General features: G+C 33.1%; 1 protein-coding gene across 2 annotated transcripts; it reads right to left on the bottom strand.

Annotated features, from left to right (window-relative positions):
• Positions 1-2,115: 2,115 nt before the first annotated feature.
• On the bottom strand, positions 2,116-8,412 carry LOC131639161 (pumilio homolog 2-like). Of its 2 annotated transcripts, none has more exons than XM_058909666.1 (10): positions 8,078-8,412; positions 7,237-7,932; positions 4,619-6,078; positions 4,392-4,533; positions 4,208-4,315; positions 3,880-4,092; positions 3,639-3,749; positions 3,083-3,277; positions 2,701-2,875; positions 2,116-2,617 (listed from the first exon to the last, which is right to left on the bottom strand). In XM_058909666.1, the coding sequence occupies exons 2-10, from the start codon at positions 7,891-7,893 to the stop codon at positions 2,580-2,582; spliced, it is 3,099 nt and encodes a 1,032-aa protein (XP_058765649.1). In that variant the 5' UTR covers positions 7,894-7,932; positions 8,078-8,412; the 3' UTR covers positions 2,116-2,579. The 2 variants fall into 2 exon arrangements, with proteins under 2 accessions (XP_058765649.1, XP_058765650.1); XM_058909667.1 differs by having other exon boundaries at positions 7,237-7,820; positions 8,078-8,411.
• Positions 8,413-13,993: the final 5,581 nt, after the last annotated feature.

Below are 13,993 nucleotides of genomic sequence, written 5' to 3'. Positions count from 1 at the left end.
CCTACATCGAGTGACAATTCAGCAATGTGGAGTCCATCATATTTTGAACAAGTTGACAAAATTTTTCCCAATTCACCAACTCTGAAATATCAGGAAAAGTGTTTTCAAATGAGCTCACATTAGCAAACCACCTTTTTCACCGCCTCCACCAAAAAAACCCATTCATTAAGGAGATGTCGATTTTTATGCACAATTACATTGAATGGATCGTCAATATCAAGGGTGATGGTAACTGTAGTTTTCGGGTTGTTTCAGCTTTCCACTGCGCATTGTTCCACTTACAAATCCAAATGATCGTATTATCTGTGTTGGGTGGGTTTCAAATTTGCGACATTTTGTTCAAGTTTATTTAAAACCGGATGCTTATACCACTTACATCACCAGAGTGGACGACTCATTATACAACCAAAGCCGAGACTTGGTCAGACCAATTTGTTGAAAGGATACAAGAGATCACCAAATTGAGCAAGATTGAAAGAGAAATAAATAAACAAAAGTCAAAGGGGGTACCACCAATAGTTGTAGATTTGATCGGCGATAAGTGTTTCGGTTCATTTTAGTAATTATTTATTTTTTTTGTAAGTGACATTGTATTAATGTATTATGATGTCTAATATATACATTTTGAAGTTTCCCCAAAATTCGGTATTGGTTACATGTTTCTATCCTGTTCTATTTTGTTATGGCAACGAAGGTTCCGGAGTTATGTTTTTGGAACGTGTCTTGATACAAGATAGGGTTTGTAAGATCCATATTAGTTTCCCATTACTATAAATATAGATCATTTGTCATATTGTTTCATACCAAACACAAAAAACAAAAATGAACATCATTTAGCATGTTCGAAATGTTCACTTTATCGGCAATGCACCATCAAGAGAATTTAAGATCATTGAGTACACCCCTCTTGAAGAACTGCAATACACATTGCAGGAGCTTCTACCATATAGCGACAGTCACAACATTGTGAAGATCGAGTACCGCTTGCCATCCGTTGACAAAGAAGGATAGCCTGAGTTCACCAACCATGAGCTGAAGATGGCCATTGATTTAAGGGCTATGTGAAGAATCTTTTTCTGTTTAAAATCAAAAATTTCGATTGAGATGGATGCGACTGTTTTGAGATCGGTCGATGATATTATCAGGATGTTACAACTTCTACCTGGATATTGAAGTGTAATATCTACTCTATGTTAAAATCCCTTATGTGTTGCTAATTTTATGATATTAATGGTATTTTCATTTTGGCAAATTGTTATTTTTCCTTTTTGTTTTTTGCTACTGTCTTGCAAGTTTTCAAAAATATACCTCCAAAAGTATTACGTATATACATTTTAAGATTAATTCATATTTCAAAATTAATTTATATTTCAACTGAAGTTTGATACATTTGAAGATACATCTACAAAACATGACTAACGTTATAGTATTTTTGCACAATGCATTATGGAATGCATTAAAAAATTCTCTTTATAATTGCGCATTAAGTTTTTATAATTGCACATTTATAACTTATTAGAGATTCAAATAAACAAATCCCAATTTACAATTGCATATTAGATAACAGCGGTTACACAAGAATTCTCTAAAATGATTACTCTCTTACGTTTTAAGTGAGTCTCAAAATTTTAAGTAGAGTGGAAGTAGAGAAAAAATTTACTCTAAAATCTTAAATATTTTTAAATAAACGCAATAATACCTCCTTCTACATTAAAATATTTTTAAAAATAGAGAAACTTTGAAACGCCCTAATCTCATCCATCCATATTCAATTAGACTATCTTGTTTTTCCATATTGATCAAAATTAAAACAAAACCAAATGGAATCATAACGGATTCCGAAGTAATTCAAACATTTTGCCATAAACAGGACCCTTTTTGTAAGTTTATAATTTAAAAGGGGAATTTTCCAAATATAATAAATTTAAAAACATGTTACTAAAATAAAATAAAATTTCATATACCTAAAGATTAAAATAACATTTGCCACAAAATATAATTTTTCAATTTAATCAGAAATCTGATAGTTAAGTTTTTGGATATTTTTGAAAGTTATGTATGTGAAACGTAAGGAGTTAAGAAGAATAAGGAAACTGATTGTTAAAAGCATGTCTAAAAACATGATAAAAAAAAGTGTTAAAAACAGGATGTTATAACGTATGATCGCATTCACAACAGAGATAGGAAAATAAACTTCCTGGAAAATTTATACTCATAATAAAAGGACAAAGATTCTAATAAACTGTCAACACCTCCACAAAGCATGATTTGTACAGTGCTTAAAGTTGTAAACTACCTCACCATTTTATGGACATTACACCGTGAAAAAAAGGGCCTGTATAGTCATCATCACCACCATAATATTTTCATCTTCTCTGCAGGGAAACATCTGAACCTCATCTTGCTTGAAATTCTATGTATAAACGTAAAAGGCTACAAATGTACACATTTTTGCAGTACAATCAACAACTTTATTTTCAATCAGCGGAAACATATAGACTCTTGATGAAGAAGCTTGCACTAAGCTCAGTTAGCTAGCTGTACAAACTACAAACAAACATTATTTTTCTATGTCACGCCTAAGCAGGTTGAGGAGTTTGAGCAGCAATTCTTCTTTCTGCAACAGATTATATCACCAGTAAATAAATGTTGATAACAGGGAGCATGAGAATGGAAATGGGGAATAACATGGAAAAGTACCTCCAGCAGCAACAAGTTTCTCTACACGCGCAACAATATGCTTTCCATAGGTGTACTTCTTCAATGCATTCAAATGAACTTTGATTCGGGAAAGAATCAGCTCGCGTTGATGGTCGTCACATGTTTCTAGCACCTTTTGGACAACATAATTTGCAAACTGATCTTTCATCATTGCCTGCATAATAATACATTAAAAAAAAATCAGAAAGACATGCAATAGGATTGGAAATAATGAGATCATTCGTCATTGTATTAAACCTAAAAACAACGGTTCAATCAGCATATGAGAAAGTGAATTTAAAATGCATATTGGCATTGCCTTCTAATTTATCATCAAATAAAGAAGACTAGTGATACATATTAAAAAGAGAGTTCAAATAACCTGAAGAGGCTCATTTTCATCCGTGGTTCCAAGCATCTCACTGACTAGTATTTGGCGTTCTGAAGGACCACTGAAGGTCAAGCATTTCTCCACAACATTGGAGGCAAACTTTTGTTGACTCATTTGAACTATCCTCCCGGCTAATTCCTTTATTATAGTAGAACGCTCATGAGGCTTCCCATGTTCCAGTACATGCTGTTATTACGCGGAAAAAGGAAACAAAACAAGATATCAACTCAAATGTTTAAATGGCATACTACATGAATATCAAAGGAAGTGATGACAAACACTGTAATATTAATAAGGTAGCCGTGAAATAGGGCAGACTGGAGACCAAAAACATGTTTCAGTTGCAAAGAACCAACCTCGGAAAACATATTAACAGGATGTCACAACATAAAGCAACAGATTTTGAAAAAATTAATTATATGTAACAATTATCGCAGCAGCATTACATCTGTATTCATAAGTGATAACATTAATAATAAATGAAGTTAAATGATAACTGACAAAAAAAGTTTTCAAGTGGCTTTAGTCAGAAAAATAAAATAAAAACCTGAACAACGTAGTTGCCATACTGATCCTGAGCTAACATACTAACAGAACTTAAAATCTCATCCATAACTTTCTGCTGCGTTGCAGGGCTTTCGCAGTGCTCCAGTACTCTCTGCCAAATGAAGGTATTATTATTATTATTATGGCATATAAATTTAAAAATAAAAGTTTGTTATAATGTGACAAATGAATTTTAGATGCTTAATAGTAAAACAGTAACAAAAGCAATTCAGAAATCTTACTTGTATCACACGACAACCATATGGATGGGTTGAGAGTGACACAACTTGATCAAAAAATGTTGAAACAATGAAGTCAATTGCATCTTCTGGGACACATTCAATACACTTCTGAATGACATGATTACCATTCTGATCACGTACACAGCGCATGATATTACCATCAAGCTCTTGAACCATCTCAATTTTCTGATCCAGATCAACAACTTCAATTGCCTAAAAAGGGATTCATAATTGAAAGAACAGAGGAAAATGATGAGATATTCAAGAAAATAACAGATAGGAAGACATAAATATATCAGACTATTGTCAACCTAAATCTCATCAATACCTTTTGGATGACCCGACAACCATACATTTGAAGGCTAAGTGTCAGCACATGACCAAGAAGCTTGTTGGCTAATTCTCTTCTCTGGGGTGCAAGTCCATGCTCAAAAAACTGCACGATGTAAATCAACTATTGCTCAAACCATATCCATGAAACAGAATAATTAACTGAGAGTAATAATTTTTACCTTTTGAACCACATAATTACCAAAGACATCAGTCATCAAAACAAGAGCATGTGGCATGATTTCCTGATAAACCATGTTTTTTTCTTCTGTAGTTGCTGTTTCAAGCTTCTGTTGAATAAATCGGCTCCCATATTGATCCGCACTGTCGATGATAGCAAATTAATTCAATTTAATTTTCAGTGGCAGAATAAAAATACATCAAAAGACCAACAGGCAACAAAATATACCTGAATTCAACAACATGTCCAGCAATTTCAGAGAGCTCAAAACACTTGGCTTTATTGCTCTTGAACTCTTCCAACAGAGAAGATGCAAAGCTTTCATCCATGTTCCCAGTATCTACATGCCAAGGTCCCATGACCCCACCTAAGTTCCTCATTCCAGAAGCAAAACGCATGTTTAGATCGTTGTGTCTGATGGGACTTCCAGACGCAACTGGAGAAGCAGAGTTTGCCATTGGACTTCCTGGATAAGACAATCCAACCCCGTATGCTGGATTTCCATAATAACCATGGTGGTTGGAGCTGGCTGATTTACCACCCAGTGGTACATTGTATTGTGACTTTTGAGGCGAGATAACAGACCCGAGATAAGCTTTCTGAATCTCGAGTAAATTCATGTATGAATTGCCCAAGTAGTTCCTGTCCACAGAGGGGTCATTAAGAGCAGCAAGTTGTGCTGCAGCATATTCAGATGTCCTCATGTACTGAAGATACACTGGATCAACAAACGGGGCCTGAAGACCGCCCCCTGCAATTTGATTTCCCATCCGACCAAGACTATGCACATCAGAAGGAGAACCAGCTCCAGAAGCCAAACCAACTCCAAGAAATCTCGAATCCATTCCAGGGGATGCCATTGCTGATGCTGCAGCAACATTTTCAAACAAGGGTGGCAGATTACCGGTGCCATATTGGTTAGTCATCAAGGATGTCAAACCGGGATTTCCCGTATAACCACCTACGCCATAGTTAGTAAATGACGAATTCAAACCATCGATACCCTGGTACTGAGCTGGCAAATTACCTCCTCCGCTAAAATGGGAGGGCGATCCTTTGAAATACGAGTTATTTGAAGGAACAGATAAGTTTTGCAGCTCAACCTGCCGATGCAGAGATAGATTACTAAGATCCGATCCACTCCTGCTCTTAACCGAACTCTGCAAATGCCCTGATTCAGATTTTTTAAAATATGCATGTTGCTTGCCATGATCTTGACCACCCTGCATCCCAAAAAGGTATCTCTGATGATTATCGACATCTGATTCAACCTGTGATGGCAGATGGTTTTCATCACCTGCTGACAAGTTCATCCCTGACAATGCAGCCACAAGATCTGCTGACTCATTCTTGCCGGATGAAACACCGTTAAAGGCATCTGGACTGATAATACCTCTCTTGTCAGAAGCAACGTTTCTCCCTCCACCAATAGGTGTGAGGCATGGACTAGGAGCCCTTGCAACATGTTGTGGATCAGGAGTAGTGCTTCTTGACAGTGAAGATCCTCCTAGAGCAGCAGCATAAGAATATGAAGTTGGTAGACCAACATTTTGAGTTGTAGATGATCCTTGACCGTGAGACAACTCTGCTTCAGAAGTATTTAAGACATCAACATTTTCATCAAATGCATTACGACTTGCTGGACGAGAAGGAAGGCCTGTGATCGAGGTGTTCTGGTCCATATCATCCTACAGAATTAACGGTCATCAACTATTGGTAGAATATCAAAGAAAGTATATGCTAAATTCACTAGCAAAATGGCAAATTAAGATGATAGCAAGTAAATGTAAATAGAAATTGCGAAAAAATATAAGTCTAGGAATTTTCGTTTTTCAAAAAGATAGAGAGCAAATATATATTTATAACATATAAAGGCGTACAGAGGGTACACTTAGATACCAGTTACCAACTGTAACGGAAAATTTTAATTTAGATAAAAGAGTGTAACTGAAAATATATAGATTAACAATTCAAAAAGTCAACATATAGATGCCAATTTCCAAATGTAACAAAAATTTAAATTCAAATTTAGATGGGAATTCGAATAACTAACAGGGCTTAAATAAAAAATCAGATGCTAAGTAGTGCCAGTATTTCTGCAAGTGCATTAGAATAAAAACTTTCAAAAGTCAAAAAGAAACAGAATAATCTTAATATATGAGAAACATAGGCTGTAAGGCCAATATAAACATATACTCTGCTTCAACACTGATAAGTATAAAAATATGCGATAAAAAATTCATCAAAACTGCTGGTCGTATCATGTAAACCCCCAAAAAAAGCTTAAAAAGTATGTGGCCTAAAAAAATGATTGCCAAATATTTCATGTTGAATGCAACAAATGAACTAGATGATGTGGGTAAACAATCATGAAACTAAGATTAGATACCACAGGAGAATCAATCTTGAAGGAACATCAGTCAAAATATATGAATAAATAAAAAGATTCTGCAAAATTCATAAAATATCATGCTGGCATCACCATAACATTGAGCTAGAAAAAAACGGTAAGACAAAAGCCACGGATTAATGTTGTCAGTTACCATTTGATTAATCAAAATAATTATAATCATTAATCAAAACTGTCTAAACAGGATCACACATCAGAACATTAAAATCAAAACATTCAAACAGATAGAATGATATTCAGATTACAGACTGCATTATTCAATTCAATAGTCCAACGCAGCATTAAATAGAAAAAGCACAATCTTCCCAACAGAACAATAACTGAACACCTAAATCTGTTATCAACCAACCTTAACTTAACAACACAAAAATAAACTGAAGTATTAACAAGGCTAAAAAGTATTGACAACAGGTAACAAACAAGAGAAACAGACTACCTGAAAAATCTCAGCAAGACTCTTTTGTTTGTTCCTAAGCCCCAAGCCAGGTAAACCAATAAGACCATCCCCACCCCATTCAGCAGAGCCTCTTGGTTTTTCAGCATCCACCTCACTCCTTTCTTGCTTCCTAAAGTTAAAACCCGGCGGCGTCGAAAACATTGCCCTACCACCATTATCATCAGTCATAATACCCTTCCTTCTATCTCCAATCCCACCTACACCCGAGCTACTGCCTTTCAGTCTCTGCTGAAACCTCCAATCCTCTTTCGACAACAAAGGAGGTGGAAGCCTAGGATTCAAATTCACATTCGAATAATAATACGAAAGATAAGCCGGATCCGACCTAAGCTCCTCCTCAGAAACAACTCCATTCACATCCTTACTCCCAGCAAAATCCGAAAAACCAGCTGTACCACTACCACTACCACCACCACCACCAAACAATCCTCCAACTGCACTCAAAGAACCTTCCACAGTAGGTGGAGCTGATCCACTCCTATATATATTAAGCTCCCGTTCGCGATCACGATCATCGCCATCGCCTTCTTGTCGTCGCTGCTCCCGAAGCAACATCCCTATTTCTTTCTCCAATTCATCACCATAATACCCCTCGTTATTACCAAGAACCGGTCTTCTTTCCAACTCAGACAACATTCTTTAAAAACTCAATTCAATATTATCAAACAAACTCTCCTATAGATAAAAACTGATCACTACCAAACACTAATTAACAAACCCTAATCCAAAAAAACCTAAAAACTCAATCTTTTTTATCATCAAAAAGCATAAACAGCCCTACCCTATATATATTTGCAATAACTAGAAAATTCTGACTTACAGTTAGTTACTGAAGCAGAAAAAATCAAGCTTATTCCTCAAAACTTCTTGAAGCTGAAAACAGAAAGAGTAGTTAAGAATGGTGCAATAATAACGAGATGAAAAGAGAAAGAGAGGAGAGATAATCAATCTGGCGGCGATTGGTTCTTGCAAGAACCCTTAGGGTTTTGTTCCATTCTAAAGAAGAAAATGAGGATTAAATACACAAGTGAAAAATAACGATGATAGAACCAAAAACAAAAACAAAAACCCAACCCAACAAAACAAAACCCAAATTTTTTTAATTTGTTTTCATTTTTGATATTGTTGAATCTCGAAAATATCCAGAATATTTTTATTAGTATTTTATGTATTTCCTAAACCTTAGGGTAATTGACCAAGTGATAACCGACTGATGCCAATGTAATAGAATGAGAATTTGTTTCTCAATGTGTAAAATGTGAGCGACTGACACGTCGGTCAATTAGATTCGGAAGATCAGTAAAACATCCGAAAGGACAGTAAATTTCGCACTACTCTTTCTTCACTTCTGTTATTATGTCGTTATGAATCATGATTGTGTGTTTTTTTCCAATTTTTACAATTTATTCCTAGGCTCTGTTCAACCCATTTTTATTACTTGAACTAGTATGGTATTTTCTTGTATACTGAGTGGCATCACAGAGTTGCCTAAAGTTGTAATAGAATTAATGTAGTTGTAATAGAATTAATGTGTAAATGCTAGCTAACAAATCACAACTTACTATTATTATTTTTAAAATATAAAGAAAATTTTAAATGACATTTTTTTTTCATTAGTACATTTAAAGTTTACTGTGCATCAGAAAGTAAATTTCATCTTATTAAAAAATATATGTAATATATTAACTATAATTACAAATACCATTAAAATATAATAAATTATATTAAAATATTAATTTATCATAAAATTTTATATTTTTTATAATAAAATGTTAATATTTATTTTAAAAAATTTTAAATTTTTTTGATTAATACACAAATTAATTACTATAAAATTAGATATGGTAATTATTTATTAATTGTGATAGTAAATGATTTTAAAAGCTAATGTAGTTTACCAATAATATGTAATTTTTGTTTTTGTTTCGGTGAATGAGATGATATAATTTTATTATTATAAAAAATAATTTAATTTTGTTTTATACATCAATCAATTTTATTGAATAAGGATTTTAGTTTATAACTAAAATATAACTTGACATTTATGCTATATTTTAAATTATTGTATTCAAAATTATAAAAAAATGATATATATATATATATATATATATATATATATATATATATATATATATATATATATATATATATATATATATATATATATATATATATATATATATATATATATATATATATATAGAGAGAGAGAGAGAGAGAGATATATTTTAATATTTATCAAGTTAATGACATATACATAATATAAAATTAATATTGAAAAATAGAAAATTAGATTTTTTTTTAAATGTTAATTTCAATTTGTTTATAATTAAAAATTAAAATACAGTAAACAAATAACTTATAAAATGAAATACAAGAATAGTAAATCATTAAAAAAATATATATGATTTTAATTGGGTGAATTAAATGGGAAAAGAATCTAGATATTTAACCATTGAGATATTCATACAAGTTTAATTGTAATCTTATTTGTTTATAGATTTTAAAAATACTTTTGTAATTTATATGTGATCTCTACTTTAATTCACTGATTAATATTAATTTGTATTTATAAATGTATTTATATAATATTATATTATTAAAAATTATAAGAAATCTCATTCTTGATTTATATAAGAAAGTAGTATTTATGATAAAAAAAATATTATAATTATATGTTTTAATAAAAAAAATGAGACAATTATGATGGAAGAATACACAATTTTCTTATGAAAAACACAAAGTTTTCTTTTTTAATGACACAAAGTTTAGTTTATTATTTTGCAAAAAAAATTTCCAAATATTTATTGGTAAGATATGTCATTTTTGTGTAATATATAGATTTTTTTCCATTTATTTTTCTACTAAAATATACATTTCAGACTATCCGACACTACTATGTTGATCCTGCTGGTAATAAGAAAAAGAAGTCTGCAAAGAAAGGTAAAAAGAAGGCAGAAAAGGTGAAAGTTGCTCTCAAACTAAAGAAGACCCTCATCAAGAAGATTGTTACTCCAAAAGCTAAAAAGAAAACTAAGAAAAAAGGTGTATAAGGAAACAAGAAGAATGATGTTGCAGCTACTGATAAGTCTGCTACCAAGAAGAAGGTCATTCCAAAGAAAAAGGTTGTTGCTATTGTAGAGATTGTTGAAGATGACTTGGATGACACTGGAAAAAATTGTGGTCAGTCTTGTGAAGAAAAATAGAAAGATTATTGGAGGTAAGAAAATCCCTTTTGATGTTCCTCTTGCATCTATGTACAAAATGTCTTTCCACTTTGAGGATAGTGAGTTAAAGTGGAAATACGTCTGTCATAGAAGGATAGCCCTTGAAAGGGAATTATTTGAATAGGCTCTGATCTATGAAGAGATTATTGAACTGCTGCAAGATGCTTAAGTAATGAAAACTACCACTGGTCTAAGTCCATTATATCCTCAACTAGTAAAAAAATTCACCATGAATATTCCCAAATATTTTAATAAAGCTGGAAGCAAAGACTATAAGAAAGTTCATGTTCGTGGTTGCTGCATTGGTTTCTCTCCTACTATCATTAATGAATATTTGGGTCGAGGCAAACTAATAATTGTTGATAAGGTACCCACTATGAAGACTATTGCTGAAGAAATTACTGGAAGAACGTGAGAAGACTGGCCTTGCAAAGGAGTGGTCCCCCAATGTTAATCTAAGTGTGAATCATTCCATCCTTAAAAGGACCAGCATCGTAATTTGGGCTCCAACAAACCATAGATCAAGTATCATAACTTCTTTGGCTAAACTTATCTATCAAATAGGCACTAAGACTATATTTGATTTGGAGCATATGTTTTTGCCCAAGTACTTAAGCAAGTTAGGTCTTATATTAACATGTTACCTATTGGCTTTCATATACTTATTTCTTAGGTTCTGATTAGTCAAAGACCTGATATTATCAGTAGAGAAGATGTTAAGGGTGTTAGTGATAGTCCAATAACTTTTAGTTACCGCCTATTTGTAGGGACACATGTTCCAAACATGTTTGTGCCTAACATACACTTTGATTTAATAAATGACGTTGACCTCCCCGAAGTCCCTCCAATATGTGGCATTGACAAAGGCAATGTTTTGTTAGAATTAATGCAGGTGTTAAAGTCCCTACAAAAAGTTATTATGACATCCCGTGCTCGTAAAAACAAAGTGGATGAGCTAATTCAGATGATAGTTCCTAAGGGTGTTGGAGTATCCACAACTTAGTCTGCTGATATGGACATGATAGTTCAAGATCATGTTGGAAATGATTATGGTGATGTTATTAGTGAAGGTGGTTCTAAAGTTGGTTCGTTTGCAAATTATGAATATTAAATGTTTGTTTGATTAATGATTATGTGTACCCCTGCGCGGGTCTTTCTATTGTTTGTTTAACGCCCTCAGGATAAAATAATGGTCTGTTCTCCCCTCTGAGTTGGTTCTATTTTTTCTTTTTTGCTATTGCATTGGATTTCTGGCCCACTTAAGTTGTTTTTGGCTCTTTTGATTGACTGCTCTTGGCCCTTTGCCCATATTGAGGCAAATCAAGGGAGAATAAATGAATTTAATTTTTAAATCTTAATGCAATATTTCTATGGTAATCTAGTAAATCTGATATGCTAGTTTTTATGACTGATATGCTAGTTTTTTAATCCTTTAAGTAGGCTTTAGTATGTGTTTTTTACTTCTCTCTAACGAAATTTCATGAACATTGTTCTTGTCTTTTGATTGCACATCTTGCATGTTATATTCACCTTAAAATTAGACAGAGCCACAGAGGGGGATATTATTGTTACAAGCAATTGACACATTTTTATAGATAACATGCTATGCAAGATGTCATGAGATGATGTTGAGACATATGGTCTTTATGCACTCAAACACATGACGCAAAGATGTGGAGCAAGATGTCCCACACATTGTGGAACATTCTGCACCAGAAGCTGTTGCACCATTACAGAATCAAGCGCCATATTTGTTTCCTTATTTGTGTATGTGTTTATGTTCTTTTTGAAATTAGGAAAGAAATTCTAAAAAGACCACAAATCAAGACCAAATCAAAATTGCTATTTATTTAATTTAAGATATATTGCAAATCAAATTAAATCTCTTTTTGAAATTGCACTATTATAAATTTCTTCGGCCACAAGTTTTCCAAACCCTAATCTCAAGCTGCATGTGATTGTTTTGCTATTTAAGAAAACTTTTTGCATACGAGAAGACTACGATCTTGAGAGACATTACAAGGCATTTGTGTTTGTTGAGTCTTTGTGGTTTCGTGTGTTTTAATTATAAAACTCTATTTGTTTGATCATTCTTATCAAAAGGAATAAAGTTTGGTATATTGGATTGTAATAGTTCCATCATTCCAAACTTTTGCAATCTTTCTAACACTAGGGATAGTTAATGAGAGAAAGTGAGAGGGGTCTCATATTTAGGGGGGGTCCTAAATATAATTCCACAAGTAGTATTAAGAAAAAGGCTTTGAACTATAAGAGTTCATCTAAGACCAATCTGTACTTCTACTATTAAGAGTAGGTTTCTTTTCTTGGGTTAACGCCCTCCAAACGTATGTGTTATTGCACCGAATTGGTTTACTAATTCCTTGTGTTTAATTTACTTAACTGCATTTTAATTGTTACTACATCACTCTTGTCATACACATTATCTGACATGTTATGTGTGACATATTTCCTAATGGAGAACAAAATTTCACTATCCTCATATTCAGAAGCAAAAGCTAAAGGAAGCGGGAATTGCTATGAATACGTACTTAACCCCTAGGTACGTGGTTCGATTCCTGCGGGAGGCAAAAACAATATTTCCTGGGCAGCCGGTAAGCGGACCTAGGGGGAGTATTGATTAAGCTGGTGACATGCTCGGTTGGCCGACACGGTTGATGCGTGTAGCGGATATCGGATATCGGGGTGTTACAAGCATGGTTTTGGATAGAATATTATGGTGAAAGTTTATTCATGTATTTGACTTCACTTAATGAGATAAGACTTGGTTGGTAATGGTTTTCTCTTGATGGAGTTTGAGGGAAGCTAAGAAACAATATCTATAAGCTTTAAAATCAACACTATTTGAGGCTACCATGTCCTCCTCAGTGTAGTATTTTAGCTTTAAATGTATTATTGATGGTACATCCCCTAGGGTGGCCTAAGTTGGCATATCTAGAGGTGTGCATGAGTTGGTTTGGGTTGAATTTAGCCAAAATCATAACCCAACCCGTACATGGTACACTGATTTGGGTGAGGTAAAAGAACCATCCGTAATATCATTGGGTTGGTTTGGGTAAAACCACAAATTTGTGGGTTGGGTAGTGGGTTACCCAATATATTTTTCCTTATATAATTATAAATGATATGTCAGATTTTTTCTTAATAAATAGTTTAACATATTATTGCTATTTTTCTAAACATAAAATGTCTAAATGTACAATGAAATTTATCATTAGCATATATTTGTAAAAACCAAAGTTACATTACAGTAAAACCTAAAATTGAATAAAATACTTGCAACTTACTAGAATTAGCATCAAAATAATCAAAGTGTAGCATCTTAAATAAATTAAAATCATTACTTACTAAATAAAAGATGTTCAAAAGGTTGAAATTGAAGCAAACAAAATTAAAAACATCAAAGTCATCGCTTGTCAAATTACAAAAAAGAGAAAAAAAATATAGTCACTCAATAACTCATGGGTTTTATGGGTTGGATGTGGGTTTCC

Source organism: Vicia villosa, unplaced genomic scaffold (assembly GCF_029867415.1).
Source record: "Vicia villosa cultivar HV-30 ecotype Madison, WI unplaced genomic scaffold, Vvil1.0 ctg.002546F_1_1, whole genome shotgun sequence".
Taxonomy (NCBI): domain Eukaryota; kingdom Viridiplantae; phylum Streptophyta; class Magnoliopsida; order Fabales; family Fabaceae; genus Vicia; species Vicia villosa.
Note: the sequence above shows the minus strand (reverse complement) of the source record. Positions and strands in the feature narration are given on the sequence as shown.